Source organism: Tachyglossus aculeatus, chromosome 1 (assembly GCF_015852505.1).
Source record: "Tachyglossus aculeatus isolate mTacAcu1 chromosome 1, mTacAcu1.pri, whole genome shotgun sequence".
Classification (NCBI taxonomy): domain Eukaryota; kingdom Metazoa; phylum Chordata; class Mammalia; order Monotremata; family Tachyglossidae; genus Tachyglossus; species Tachyglossus aculeatus.
In genome coordinates, this window is record NC_052066.1 from 9,375,192 (window position 1) to 9,391,212 (window position 16,021).

Here is a 16,021-nt window from a genome sequence, read left to right on the forward strand (position 1 = left end):
CCAACAGTGGGCTCACTACATATTTAAGTAGCGTGGCTCAGTGGAAAAGAGCCCGGGCTTTGGAGTCAGAGGTCATGAGTTCAAATCCCGGCTCCACCAATTGTCAGCTGGGTGACTTTGGGCAAGTCACTTCACTTCTCTGGGGCTCAGTTCCCTCACCTGGAAAATGGGGATTAAGACTGTGAGCCCCACGTGGGACAACCCGATCACCCTGTAACCTCCCCAGTGCTTAGAACAGTGCTTTGCACATAGTAATCGCTTAATAAATGCCATCATCATCATCATCATCATCATCAACAGTGCACTCACAGTCTGGTGATTAGGTTGTCCCACAAGGGGTTCACAGTCTTAATCCCCATTTTCCCGATGAGGGAACCGAGGCCCAGAGAAGTGAAGCGACTTGCCCAAAGTCACCCAGCTGACAGTTGGTGGAGCCGGGATTTGAACCCACGACCTCGGACTCCAAAGCCCGGGCTCTTTCCACGGAGCCACGCTGCTTCTCCAAGGGACCTGGGATTAGAACCCAGAGGCCTTCCCAGACTGAGCCCCTTCCTTCCTCTCCGCCTCGTCCCCCTCTCCATCCCCCCCATCTTACCTCCTTCCCTTCCCCACAGCACCTGTATATATGGATATATGTTTGTACAGATTTATTACTCTATTTATTGATTTATTTTACTTGTACATATCTATTCTATTCTATTTTATTTTGTTAGCATGTTTGGTTTGGTTCTCTGTCTCCCCCTTTTAGACTGTGAGCCCACTGTTGGGTAGGGACTGTCTCTATATGTTGCCGACTTGTACTTCCCAAGCGCTTAGTCCAGTGCCCTGCACATAGTAAGCGCTCAATCAATACGATTGATGATGATGATGATATCTATTCTATTTATTTTATTTTGTTAGTATGTTTGGTTTGGTTCTCTGTCTCCCCGTTTTAGACTGTGAGCCCACTGTCGGTAGGGACCGTCTCTCTATGTTGCCAACTTGTACTTCCCAAGTGCTTAGTCCAGTGCTCTGCACATAGTAAGCGCTCAATAAATACGATTGATGATGATGATGATGAGGTCGCTCGGGCTCCCAGGAATCAATCAATGGTATTTATTGAGCGCTTACGGTGTGCAGAGCACTGGACTAAGCGCTTGGGAAGTCCAAGTTGGCAACATCTAGAGACATTAAGGGGGGGCGCGAGGGAGGTGGGGATGGGGACGGCGCGGCCTGACCTCGGTCGCTGTACCACTTGGGGTTGTCGATGAAGTCGCGGACGTCGCGGAGGACGCGGTCGGCCAGGCCCCTCTCCAGGACGACTGAGGCCAGCGGGCGGCGGCGGCGGGGGGCTCCGAACGGCCTCCACTCGGCCCCCACCGCGCTGTACATCACCGTCTTCCCCTCGCACTCCAGGAGGGCCAGCTTCCTCGCTGGGAAATCAATCAATCAATCAATCAATCAATCGTATTGAGCGCTTACTGTGTGCAGAGCACTGGACTAAGCACTTGGGAAGTCCAAATTGGCAACACATAGAGCCAGTCCCTACCCAACAGTGGGCTCACAGTCTAAAAGGGGGAGACGGAGAACAGAACCAAACATACCAACAAAATAAAATAGAATAGATATGTACAAGTAAAATAAATAAATAGAGTAATAAATATGTACAAACATATATACATGTGCTGTGGGGAAGGGAAGGAGGTAAGATGGGGGGGATGGAGAGGGGGACGAGGGGGAGAGGAAAGCCAGGGGGGCGCTCAGTCAGTCCGTCCTACCGACTGAGCGCTCCCGGGGGGGCGGACCGAGGGGCTGACCGCTTGGGAGAGGACAATGCAATGATAATAACAGACTGTGAGCCCACTGTTGGGTAGGGACCGTCTCTCGATGTTGCCAATTTGTACTTCCCAAGCGCTTAGTCCAGTGCTCTGCACACAGTAAGCGCTCAATAAATACGATTGGTGATAATAATGGTATTTGGTCAGCACTTACTCTGTGCAAAGCACTGTTCTAAGCGCCTAGGGGGAAACAAGGTGATCAGGTTGGCCCCCCGGGGGGCTCACAGTCTTCATCCCCATTTGACAGATGAGGGAACTGAGGCGCAGAGAAGCCAAGTGACTTGCCCAAGGTCAGTCATGGGTTCAAATCCCGGCTCCGCCACTTGTCAGCTGGGTGACTTTGGGCAAGTCACTTCGCTTCTCTGGGCCTCAGTTCCCTCATCTGGAAAATGGGGGTGAAGACTGTGAGCCCCCCGTGGGACAACCTCACCACCTTGTAACCTCCCCAGCACTTAGAACAGTGCTTTGCACAAAGTAAGCGCTTAATAAATGCCACTATTATTATTATTATTATTGACAGATGAGGGAACTGAGGCTCAGAGAAGCTAAATGACTTGCCCAAGGTCACACAGCGGACATGTGGCGGAGCCGGGATTCGAACCCATGACCTCTGACTCCAAAGCCCGTGCTCTTTTCACTGAGCCATGCTGCTTCCCGTATTATGATACTAGTATTATATAATAATAATATAATAATAATAATAACTATAATAATAGTATTATCATACTAATAATAGACTGTGAGCCCGCTGTTGGGTAGGGACCGTCTCTCTATGTTGCCAACTTGGACTTCCCAAGTGCTTAGTCCAGTGCTCTGCACACAGTAAGCGCTCAATAAATATGATTGATTGATTAAGCACTTACTATGTTCAAAGCACCGTCCTTTGCACAACGGTGCAAAGAAATGACAATACGGGTAAGGGAAGGTAATAACAATACTAATAATAGCATTTATTAAGCGCTTACTTTGTGCAAAGCACCATCCTTTGCACAATGGTGCAAAGAAATGACACAGTACAGGTAAGGGAAGGTAATAATAATACTAATAATAGCATTTATTAAGCACTTACTATGTGCAAAACACCATTCTTTGCACAGCAGTGCAAAGAAATGACACAATACGGGTAAGGGAAGTAATAATAATACTAATAATAGCATTTATTAAGCGCTTACTATGTGCAAAGCACTGTTCTTTGCACAACTTGGGTGCAAAGAAATGACACAATAGGGGTAAGGGAAGGTAATAATAATACTAATAATAGCATTTATTAAGCGCTTACTATGTGCAAAGCAACGTCCTTTGCACAATTGTGCAAAGAAATGACACAATACGGAGAAGGGAAGGTAATAATAATACTAATAATAGCATTTATTAAGCACTTACTATGTGCAAAGCAACATCCTTTGCACAATTGCGCAAAGACATGACACAGTACGGGGAAGGGAAGGTAATAATAATACTAATAATAGCATTTATTAAGTGCTTGCTATGTGCAAAGCAACGTCCTTTGCACAACGGTGCAAAGAAATGACACAATACGGGGAAGGGAAGGTAATAATAATACTAATAATAGCATTTATTAAGCGCTTACTATGTGTAAAGCACCATCCTTTGCACAACGGTGCAAAGAAATGACACAATATGGGTAAGGGAAGGTAATAATAATACTGATAATAGCATTTATTAAGCACTTACTATGTACAAAGCACCGTTCTTTGCACAACGGTGCAAAGAAATGACGCAGTACGGGGAAGGGAAGGTAATAATAATACTAATAATAGCATTTATTAAGCGCTTACTATGTGCAAAGCATCGTCCTTTGCACAACGGTGCAAAGAAATGACACAATACGGGGAAGGGAAGGTTATAATAATACTAATAATAGCATTTATTAAGCGCATACTATGTGCAAAGCACCGTCCCTTGCACAATGGTGCAAAGAAATGACACAATATGGGGAAGGGAAGGTAATAATAATACTAATAATAGCATTTATTAAGCGCTTACTATGTGCATAGCACTGTCCTCTGCACAACAGTGCAAAGAAATGGCACAATACGGGTAAGGGAAGGTAGTAATAATACTAATAATAGCATTTATTAAGCGCTTACTATGTGCAAAGCACTGTTCTAAGCGTTGGGGAGGTTACAAGGTGATCAGGTTGTCCCATGTGGGGCTCACAGTCTTAATCCCCATTTTGCAGATGAGGGAACTGAGGCCCAGAGAAGTGAAGTGACTTGCCCAAAGTCACACAGCTGACAATTGGCAGAGCCGGGATTTGAACCCATGACCTCTGACTCCAAAGCCCGGGCTCTTTCCACTGAGCCACGCTGCTTCTCATAATACTAATAATAGCATTTATTAAGCGCTTACTATGTGCAAAGCACCGTCCTTTGCACAACGGTGCAAAGAAATGACACAATACGGGTAAGGGAAGGTAATAATAATACTAATAATAGCATTTATTAAGCGCTTACTATGTGCCAAGCACTGTTCTAAGCACTGAGGTGGATACAGGGTAATCAGGTTGTCCCCCGGGGGGCTCACAGTTTTCATCCCCATTTTACACACCAGGTCACTGAGGCTCAGCAAAGTGACTTCATTCATTCAACCGTATTTATTGAGCGCTTACTGTGTGCAGAGCACTGTACTAAGCGCTTGGGAAGTCCAAGTTGGCAACATACAGAGACGGTCCCTCCCCAACAGTGGGCTCACAGGCTAGAAGGGGGACTTGCCCAAAGTCCCAGCTGACAAGGAGTGGGTCGTGGGTGAATACTTTAAGTGCTTGGTGGGTGTGCCAAAGTGCATGGCTGAGTTGAAATAATAATAATAATAATTTTATTATATCACTAATAATTACTAGTAATATTACTAATTTAAAATTGGTTTAAAATTTAGTAATATTACTAATTTACAGTGACCTCATCTGTAAAATGGGGATGAAGACTGTGAGCCCCCCGTGGGACAACCGCATCACCTTGTAACCACCCCGCCAGCGCTTAGAACAGTGCTTCGCACATAGTAAGCGCTTAACAAATGCCATCATTGTTATTATTATTCCCTGGGCCTCAGTTCCCTCATCTGTAAAATGGGGATGAAGACTGTGAGCCCCCAGTGGGACAACCTGATCACCTTGTATCCTCCCCAGTGCTTAGAACAGTGCTTGGCACATAGTAAGTGCTTAACAAATGCCATCATTATTATTATTATTATTCCCTGTGCCTCAGTGACCTCATCTGTAAAATGGGGATTAAGACTGTGAGCCCCCCCGTGGGACAACCTGATCACCTTGTATTCTCCCCAGCGCTTAGAACAGTGCTTAGCACATAGTAGGCGCTTAATAAATGCCATCATTATTATTAGTAGTAGTAGTAGTAGTAAATGCTTAACAAATGCCATCATTATTATTATTATTCCCTGTGCCTCAGTTCCCTCATCTATAAAATGGGGATTAAGACTGCGAGCCCCCTGTGGGACAACCTGATCACCTTGTAACCCCCCCCGGCGCTTAGAACAGAACAGTGCTTTGCACATAGTAAGCGCTTAATAAATGCCAGTAGTAGTAGTAGTAGTAGTAGTAGTAGTAGTAGTAGTAGTAAGCGCTTAACAAATGCCATCATTATTATTATTCCCCGTGCCTCAGTTCCCTCATCTGTCAAATGGGGATGAAGACTGCGAGCCCCCCTGCGGGACAACCTCATCACCTTGTAACCCCCCTCCAGCACTTAGAACAGTGCTAGGCACACAGTAAGCGCTTAACAAATGCCATCACTATTATTATTATTCCCCGTGCCTCAGTTCCCTCACCTGTAAAATGGGGATGAAGACTGCGAGCCCCCCGTGGGACAACTTGATCACCTTGTAATCCCCCCACCCCAGCGCTTAGAACAGTGCTTGGCACATAGCAAGCGCTTAATAAATGCCATTAGTAGTAGTAGTAGTAGTAGTAGTAGTAGTAGTAGTAAGCGCTTAACAAATGCCATCATTATTATTATTATTCCCCATGCCTCAGTTCCCTCATCTGTCAAATGGGGATGAAGACTGCGAGCCCCCCGTGGGACAACCTGATCACCTTGTAACCCCCCTCCAGCGCTTAGAACAGTGCTTGGCACACAGTAAGTGCTTAATAAATGCCTCATTATTATTAGTAGTAGTAGTAAGCACTTAACAAATGCCATCATTATTATTATTATTCCCCGTGCCTTAGTTCTCTCATCTGTCAAATGGGGATGAAGACCGTGAGCCCCCCGGGGAACAACCTCATCACCTTGTATCCCCCCCAGTGCTTAGAACAGTGCTTGGCACATAGCAAGCGCTTAATAAATGCCATCATTATTATTAGTAGTAGTAGTAGTAAGTGCTTAACAAATGCCATCATCATTATTATTATTCCCTGTGCCTCAGTTCCCTCATCTGTCAAATGGGGATGAACACTAAGAGCCCCCCATGGGACAACCTCATCACCTTGTATCCCCCCCACTGCTTAGAACAGTGCTTGGCACATAGCGCTTAACAAACGCCATCATTATTATTCCCTGTGCCTCAGTTCCCTCATCTGTAAAATGGGGGTGAAGACTGTGAGCCCCCTGGGGGGACAACCTCATCACCTTGGAACCCCCCTCCAGCGTTTAGAACAGTGCTTGGCACATAGCAAGCGCTTAATAAACGCCATTATTATTATTAGTAGTAGTAGTAGTAGTAGTAGTAAGCGCTTAACAAATGCCATCATTATTATTATTCCCCGTGCCTCAGTTCCCTCATCTGTAAAATGGGGGTGAAGACTGTGAGCCCCCTGGGGGGACAACCTCATCACCTTGGAACCCCCCTCCAGCGTTTAGAACAGTGCTTGGCACATAGCAAGCGCTTAATAAATGCCATTATTAGTAGTAGTAGTAGTAGTAGTAGTAGTAGTAGTAAGCGCTTAACAAATGCCATCATTATTATTATTCCCCGTGCCTCAGTTCCCTCATCCGTTAAATGGGGATGAAGGCTGCGAGCCCCCCGTGGGACAACCTGATCACCTTGTAACCCCCCTCCAGCGCTTAGAACAGTGCTTGGCACATAGTAAGCGCTTCATAAATGCCGTTACTATTATGATTACGGGGCTCTGCACAGAGTCGGCGCCCAAGAGACTCAAGACCCAGCACTGACGGGGCTTCTTCATCATCATCATCAATCGTATTTATTGAGCGCTTACTATGCGCAGAGCACTGTACTGAGCGTTAAGGCTTCTCGGCACCCGGGGCCCCGGGGTCCCACCTTCGTGCAGGATGGCGATGAAGAGGCGGCGGTCGGTGCCCAGCGCGGTGAGGGTGACGGACTCCCAGGGCGAGCCGGTGTGCAGGTCCACCATCTGCTTCTCGCGGTTCCGCTCCACTCGAATCCACTTCCGCCCGTACCTGAGGCAAGGAAAACCCTCCTGCTATTTCCACTCGGTCCTTTCATTCATTCATTCCTTCAATTGTATTTATTGAGCGCTTACTGTGTGCAGAGCACTGTACTAAGCGCATTCGATCGTTCAATCGATCGATCCTATTTATTGATCCCAGGCTGATCTCCCTCCTTCCTCTCCCCATCCTCCCCTTACCCCACAGCACCTGGAAAGATGGAGAGCTGTTTGTACGGATTTATTGCTCTATTCTATATGTCTCTAGATGTTGCCAACCTGGACTTCCCAAGCGCTTATCTATTCTATTTATTTTATTCTGTTTATTCAAGGCCCTGCTGAGAGCTCACCTCCTCCAGGAGGCCTTCCCAGACTGAGCCCCTTCCTTCCTCTCCCACTCGTCCCCCTCTCCATCCCCCCATCTTACCTCCTTCCCTTCCCCACAGCACCTGGATATATGTATATATGGTTGTACATATTTATTACTCTATTTATTTATTTATTTATTTTACTTGTACATTTCTATCCTATTTATTTTATTTTGTTGGTATGTTTGGTTCTGTTCTCTGTCTCCCCCTTTTAGACTGTGAGCCCACTGTTGGGTAGGGACTGTCTCTATGTGTTGCCAATTTGAACTTCCCAAGCGCTTAGTACAGTGCTCTGCACATAGTAAGCACTCAATAAATACGATTGATTGATTGATTGAACAAGGTACGGTGAGGAGATCAGCGGCGGAGAAGCGGAGGGTGCGGGCTGGGCTGGAGAAGGACAGAAGGGAGGTGAGGGAGGAGGGGGCCAGGGGATGGACAGCCTTGAAGGCCAGGGTGAGGAGTTTCTGCCTGATGCGCAGATTGATTGGTAGCCACTGGAGATTTTTGAGGAGGGGAGTAACATGCCCAGAGCGTTTCTGCACAAAGACGATCCGGGCAGCGGCGTGAAGTATGGATTGAAGTGGGGAGAGACAGGAGGATGGGAGACCGGAGAGGAGGCTGAGGAGGGCAGGAGCGGGCGGGCGGCTCACCAGATGAAGTGGCTCCCCGGGCTGGGCACGAAGTTGAAGCGGGTGGAGACGCGGCCTCCCTCGTGCTGCAGGTAGGCCGTCTCGACGCTGAGGTGCTGGGTGCGGGCGGCGTGGTGGGACAGCCAGTTGAGGAGCCACGAGTAGCTCTTGTCGCTGCCGGGCACCTCCAGGGTGATCATGCAGCGGCGGCGGAAGGCGACCAGGCCCAGCTGCAGCCCTTTCCGGGCCAGCGCCAGGGCCGACCCCACGCCCACCAGCCCGAATCCCGCCCCGAAGTACGGGTTGTCCTTCAGGGCCGCGATGAACTCCGTCACCGGCATCTTGGGGCGGGCCCGGCCTGGGGGACAGGAGATACGTTGCCAACTTCAATCAATCGATCGTATTTAATAACAGTAATGATGATGACGGCATTCGTTAAGCGCTTACTACGTGCAGAGCACCGTCCTAAGCGCTGGGGAGGGTACAAGGTGATCAGGTTGTCCCACTTGGGGCTCACAGTCTTCATCCCCATGTTGCAGATGAGGGAACTGAGGCCCGGAGAAGTGAAGGGACTTGCCCAGAGTCACCCAGCTGACAGTTGGCGGAGCCGGGATTTGAACCCATGACCTCTGACTCCAAAGCCCGGGCTCTTTCCAATGAGCCATGCTTGTTGTATGTACGTTGCCAATTAGTAATTTCAATCAATCGTATTTAATAATAATAATAGTAATGATGGCATTTGTTAAGCGCTTACTACGTGCAGAGCACCATCCTAAGCACTGGGGAGGACACAAGGTGATCAGGTTGTCCCACTTGGGGCTCACAGTCTTCATCCCCATTTTGCAGATGAGGGAACTGAGGCCCGGAGAAGTGAAGGGACTTGCCCAGAGTCACCCAGCTGACAGTTGGCGGAGCCGGGATTTGAACCCATGACTTCTGACTCCAAAGCCCAGGCTCTTTCCAATGAGCCACACTTATTGTATATACATTCCTAATTAGTACTTTCAATCAATCAATCATATTTAATAATAATAGTAATGATGGCATTTGTTAAGCGCTTACTGCGTGCAGAGCACCATCCTAAGCGCTGGTGGAGGACACAAGGTGATCAGGTTGTCCCACTTGGGGCTCACAGTCTTCATCCCCATTTTGCAGATGAGGGAACTGAGGCCCGGAGAAGTGAAGGGGCTTGCCCAGAGTCACCCAGCTGACAGTTGGTGGAGCCGGGATTTGAACCCATGACCTCTGACTCCAAAGCTCGGGCTCTTTCCAGTGAGCCACGCTTATTGTATGTACGTTGCCAATTAGTACTTTCAATAATAATAATAATCATGGCATTTATTAAGTGCTTACTATGTGCAAAGCACTGTTCTAAGCGCTGGGGAGGTTACAAGCTGATCAGGTTGTCCCACAGGGGGCTCAAAGTCTTCATCCCCATTTTATTGCAATCAATCAATCAATATTATTTAATAATAATAATAATGATGAAGGCATTTGTTAAGCGCTTACTATGTGGAAAGCACTGCTCTAAGCACTGGGGAGGATACAAGGTGATCAGGTTGTCCCACTTGGGGCTCACAGTCTTCATCTCCATTTTGCAGATGAGGGCACTGAGGCCCGGAGAAGTGAAGGGACTTGCCCAAAGTCACACAGCTGACAGTTGGCAGAGCCGGGATTTGAACCCATGACCTCTGACTCCAAAGCCCAGGCTCTTTCCAGTGAGCCACGCTTATTGTATATACGTTGCTAATTAGTACTTTCAATCAATCAATCAATCGTATTTAATAATAATAGTAATGATGGCATTTGTTAAGCGCTTACTATGTGCAAAGCACTGTTCTAAGCGCTGGGGAGGGTACAAGGTGATCAGGTTGTCCCACTTGGGGCTCACAGTCTTCATCCCCATTTGACAGATGAGGGAACTGAGGCCCGGAGAAGTGAAGGGACTTGCCCAGAGTCACCCAGCTGACAGTTGGCGGAGCCGGGATTTGAACCCATGACCTCTGACTCCAAAGCCCGGGCTCTTTCCAATGAGCCATGCTTATTGTATATACGTTGCTAATTAGTACTTTCAATCAATCAATCGTATTTAATAATAATAGTAATGATGGCATTTGTTAAGCGCTTACTGCGTGCAGAGCACCGTCCTAAGCGCTGGGGAGGGTACAAGGTGATCAGGTTGTCCCACTTGGGGCTCACAGTCTTCATCCCCATTTGACAGATGAGGGAACTGAGGCCCGGAGAAGTGAAGGGACTTGCCCAGAGTCACCCAGCTGACAGTTGGCGGAGCCGGGATTTGAACCCATGACCTCTGACTCCAAAGCCCGGGCTCTTTCCAATGAGCCACGCTTGTTGTATGTACGTTGCCAATTAGTACTTTCAATAATAATAATAATAATAATAATGGCATTTATTAAGCGCTTACTATGTGCAAAGCACTGTTCTAAGCGCTGGGGAGGTTACAAGCTGATCAGGTTGTCCCACTGGGGCTCACAGTCTTCATCCCCATTTTATTTCAATCAATCAATCATATTTAATAATAATAATAATGATGATGGCATTTGTTAAGCGCTTACTATGTGCAAAGCACTGTTCTAAGCGCTGGGGAGGATACAAGGTGATCAGGTTGTCCCACTTGGGGCTCACAGTCTTCATCCCCATTTGACAGATGAGGGAACTGAGGCCCGGAGAAGTGAAGGGACTTGCCCAGAGTCACCCAGCTGACAGTTGGCGGAGCCGGGATTTGAACCCATGACCTCTGACTCCAAAGCCCGGGCTCTTTCCAATGAGCACGCTTATTGTATATACGTTGCTAATTAGTACTTTCAATCAATCAATCGTATTTAATAATAATAGTAATGATGGCATTTGTTAAGCGCTTACTGCGTGCAGAGCACCGTCCTAAGCGCTGGGGAGGGTACAAGGTGATCAGGTTGTCCCACTTGGGGCTCACAGTCTTCATCCCCATTTGACAGATGAGGGAACTGAGGCCCGGAGAAGTGAAGGGACTTGCCCAGAGTCACCCAGCTGACAGTTGGCGGAGCCGGGATTTGAACCCATGACCTCTGACTCCAAAGCCCGGGCTCTTTCCAATGAGCCATGCTTATTGTATGTACGTTGCCAATTAGTACTTTCAATAATAATAATAATAATAATGGCATTTATTAAGTGCTTACTATGTGCAAAGCACTGTTCTAAGCGCTGGGGAGGTTACAAGCTGATCAGGTTGTCCCACTGGGGCTCACAGTCTTCATCCCCATTTTATTTCAATCAATCAATCATATTTAATAATAATAATAATGATGATGGCATTTGTTAAGCGCTTACTATGTGCAAAGCACTGTTCTAAGCGCTGGGGAGGATACAAGGTGATCAGGTTGTCCCACTTGGGGCTCACAGTCTTCATCCCCATTTGACAGATGAGGGAACTGAGGCCCGGAGAAGTGAAGGGACTTGCCCAGAGTCACCCAGCTGACAGTTGGCGGAGCCGGGATTTGAACCCATGACCTCTGACTCCAAAGCCCGGGCTCTTTCCAATGAGCACGCTTATTGTATATACGTTGCTAATTAGTACTTTCAATCAATCAATCAATCATATTTAGTAATAATAGTAATGATGGCATTTGTTAAGCGCTTACTATGTGCAAAGCACTGTTCTAAGCGCTGGGGAGGATACGAGGTGATCAGGTTGTCCCACTTGGGGCTCACAGTCTTCATCCCCATTTTGCAGATGAGGGAACTGAGGCCTGGAGAAGTGAAGGGACTTGCCCAAAGTCACCCAGCTGACAGTTGGCGGAGCCGGGATTTGAACCCATGACCTTTGACTCCAAAGCCCGGACTCTTTCCAATGAGCCACGCTTGTTGTATGTACATTGCCAATTAGTACTTTCAATTAATCAATCAATCAATCGTATTTAATAATAGTAATGATGATGGCATTTGTTAAGCACTTACTACGTGCAAAGCACTGTTCTAAGCGCTGGGGAGGATACAAGGTGATCAGGTTGTCCCACTTGGGGCTCACAGCCTTAATCCCCATTTTACAGATGAGGTCACTGAGGCCCGGAGAAGTGAAGGGACTTGCCCAGAGTCACCCAGCTGACAGTTGGCGGAGCCGGGATTTGAACCCATGACCTCTGACTCCAAAGCCCGGGCTCTTTCCAATGAGCCATGCTTGTTGCATGTACGTTGCCAATTAGTACTTTCAATCAATCAATCAATCAATCGTATTTAATAATAGTAATGATGATGGCATTTGTTAAGCACTTACTACGTGCAAAGCACTGTTCTAAGCGCTGGGGAGGATACAAGGTGATCAGGTTGTCCCACTTGGGGCTCACAGCCTTAATCCCCATTTTACAGATGAGGGAACTGAGGCCCGGAGAAGTGAAGGGACTTGCCCAGAGTCACCCAGCTGACAGTTGGCGGAGCCGGGATTTGAACCCATGACCTCTGACTCCAAAGCCCGGGCTCTTTCCACTGAGCCATGCTTGTTGCATGTACGTTGCCAATTAGTACTTTCAATCAATCAATCAATCAATCGTATTTAATAATAATAATAATAATGGCATTTGTTAAGCGCTTACTACGTGCAAAGCACTGTCCTAAGCGCTGGGGAGGACACAAGGTGATCAAGTTGTCCCACTTGGGGCTCACAGTCTTCATCCCCATTTTGCAGATGAGGGAACTGAGGCCCGGAAAAGTGAAGGGACTTGCCCAAAGTCACCCAGCTGACAGTTGGCGGAGCCGGGATTCGAACCCATCACCTCTGACTCCAAAGCCCGGGCTCTTTCCAATGAGACACGCTTATTGTATATACGTTGCCAATTAGTACTTTCAATCAATCAATCGTATTTAATAATAATAATAATGATGATGGCATTTGTTAAGCGCTTACTACATGCAAAGCACTGTTCTAAGCGCTGGGGAGGATACAAGGTGATCAGGTTGCCCCTCGTGGGGCTCACAGTCTTAATCCCCATTTTCCAGATGAGGGAACTAAGGCCCAGAGAATAATAATAATAATGATGGCATTTGTTAAGCTCTATGTGCTAAGCACTGTTCTAAGCACTGGAGTAATAATAATAATGGCATTTATTAAGCGCTTACTATGTGCAAAGCACTGTTCTAAATGCTGGGGAGGTTACAAGGTGATCAGGTTGTCCTACATGGGGTTCACAGTCTTAATCCCCATTTTCCAGATGAGGGAATTGAGGCCCAGAGAATAATAATAATAATGATGGCATTTGTTAAGCTCTTACTATGTGCCAAGCACTGTTCTAAGCACTGGAGTAGTAACAATAATAATAATAATAATGGCATTTATTAAGCACTTACCATGTGCCAAGCACTGTTCTAAGCGCTGGGGGGTTACAAGGTGATCAGGTTGTCCCACGGGGGGCTCACAGTCTTCATCCCCATTTTCCAGGTGAGGCCACTGAGGCCCAGAGAAGTGAAGTGACTGGCCCAAAGTCACACAGCTGACAAGTGGCGGAGCCGGGATTTGAACCCATGACCTCTGACTCCGAAGCCCGCGCTCAGAACAGTGCTTTGCATCATCATCATCAATCATATTTATTGAGCGCTTACTATGTGCAGAGCACTGTACTAAGCGCTTGGGAAGTACAAATTGGCAACATATAGAGACAGTCCCTACCCAACAGTGGGCTTACAGTCTAAAAGGCTTAATAAATGCCATTAAGTGCTTAATAAATGCCATTATTATTATTATTTTTCCACTGAGCCACGCTGCTTCTCTTGGACTGGAAGCTCACTGTGGGCAGGGAATGGGCCTGCTGATTGTTGCACTGTCCTCGCCCAAGCGCTTAGTACAGCGCTCTGCACCCCGTAAGCGCTCAATAAATGCCGCTGAACGAATGAATTCAAAATCATCAGGCCCCACCTGGGGGGGGTCCCAGTCGAAGTAGGAGGGAAGACGGGTCCTGAATCCCCATTTCGCAGATGAGGGAACTGAGGAGTGAAGCGACTGGCCCCGGCTCGGGAGTCAGAAGGTCGCGGGTTCTAATCCCGCTTCCGCTGGGTGGCCTTGGGCGAGTCGCTTCACTTCTCTGGGCCTCAGTTTCCTCATCTGGAAAATGGGGATGAAGACTGTGAGCCCCACGTGCGACAGGGATTGGGTCCAACCTGATTAGCTTGGATCTACCCCAGCGCTTAGTACAGCACCTGGCACCAGGTACTGAATCCCATTCATTCATCCCTTCATTCAATCATCATCATCATCAATCGCATTTATTGAGCGCTTACTATGTGCAGAGCACTGTACTAAGCGCTTGGGAAGTACAAATTGGCAACATAGAGAGACAGTCCCTACCCAACAGTGGGCTCAATCATATTGGTTGAGCTTAGAACAGTGCTTTGCACATAGTAAGCGCTTAACTTCTCGACTGTGAGCCCGCTGTTGGGTGGGGACTGTCATCATCATCATCAGTCGTATTTATTGAGCGCTTACTGTGTGCCGAGCACCGTACTAAGCGCTTGGGAAGTACAAATTGGCAACATATAACAAACTGTCTCTATATGTTGCCAACTTGTACTTCAATCCATCAATCAATCGTATTTATTGAGCGCTTACTGTGTGCCGAGTACTGTACTAAGCGCTTGGGAAGTACAAATTGGCAACATATAACAAACTGTCTCTATATGTTGCCAACTTGTACTTCAATCAATCAATCAACCGTATTTATTGAGCGCTTACTGTGAGCAGAGCACTGTACTAAGCGCTTGGGAAGTCCAAGGCGGCAACACCTAGAGACGGTCCCTACCCACAGCGGGCTCACAGTCTAGAAGGGGGAGACAGAGAACAAAACCAAACATACTAACAAAATAAAATAAACAATAATAATAATAATAATGGCATTTATTAAGCGCTTACTATGTGCAAAGCACTGTTCTAAGCGCTGGGGAGGTTACAACGTGATCAGGTTGTCCCACGGGGGGCTCACAGTCTTTATCCCCATTTTACAGTTGAGGGAACGGAGGCCCAGAGAAGTGAAGTGACTTGCCCAAAGTCACACAGCTGACAAGTGGTGGAGTCGGAATTTGAACCCATGACCTCTGACTCCAAAGCCCGGGCTCTTTCCACTGAGCCCCGCTGCTTCAGAATAGATATGTACAAGATAACCACTTAGTACAGTGCTCTGCACACAGTAAGCGCTCAATAAATACGACTGATTGATTAACAAATGCCATCATTATTATTATTATTATTATTGAGGGTTTACTGGGTGCGGAGCACTGGACTAATAATAATATAACAATAATAATAATAATAATGATGGCACTTATTAAGCGCTTACTTTGTGCAAAGCACTGTTCTAAGCACTGGGGAGGTTACAACGTGATCAGGTTGTCCCATGGGGGGCTCACAGTCTTCATCCCCATTTTACAGATGAGGGAACTGAGGCCCAGAGAAGTGAAGTGACTTGCCCAAAGTCACACAGCTGACAATTGCCGGAGCCGGGATTTGAACCCATGACCTCTGACTCCAAAGCCCGGGCTCTTTCCACTGAGCCCCGCTGCTTCAGAATAGATATGTACAAGATAACCGCTTAGTACAGTGCTCTGCACACAGTAAGCGCTCAATAAATACGATTGATTGATTAACAAATGCCATCATTATTATTATTATTGAGGGTTTACTGGGTGCGGAGCACTGAACTAATAATAATAATATTATTATTAAGCGCTTAGTCCAGCGCTCTGCACACAGTAAGCGCTCAATAAATATGACTGACTGACTGAATAATAATAATAATAATGATGGTATTTGTTAAGCGCTTACTATGGGCCAACCACTGT

The 16,021-nt window shown here is 47.1% G+C and overlaps 1 protein-coding gene across 1 annotated transcript in view; it reads right to left on the minus strand.

Annotated features, from left to right (window-relative positions):
• The window catches only part of LOC119926482 (mitochondrial chaperone BCS1), a 47,790-nt gene that overhangs the window by 25,280 nt on the left and 6,489 nt on the right, over positions 1–16,021 (minus strand). Inside the window, exons 2-4 of the mRNA XM_038744494.1 lie at positions 8,225–8,561; positions 7,077–7,216; positions 1,218–1,412 (exon numbers count right to left, since the gene is read on the minus strand). Of these exons, the coding sequence (XP_038600422.1) occupies positions 1,218–1,412; positions 7,077–7,216; positions 8,225–8,544 (655 nt within the window). The 5' untranslated portion in view covers positions 8,545–8,561. The remainder of the gene's footprint in view (positions 1–1,217; positions 1,413–7,076; positions 7,217–8,224; positions 8,562–16,021) is intronic.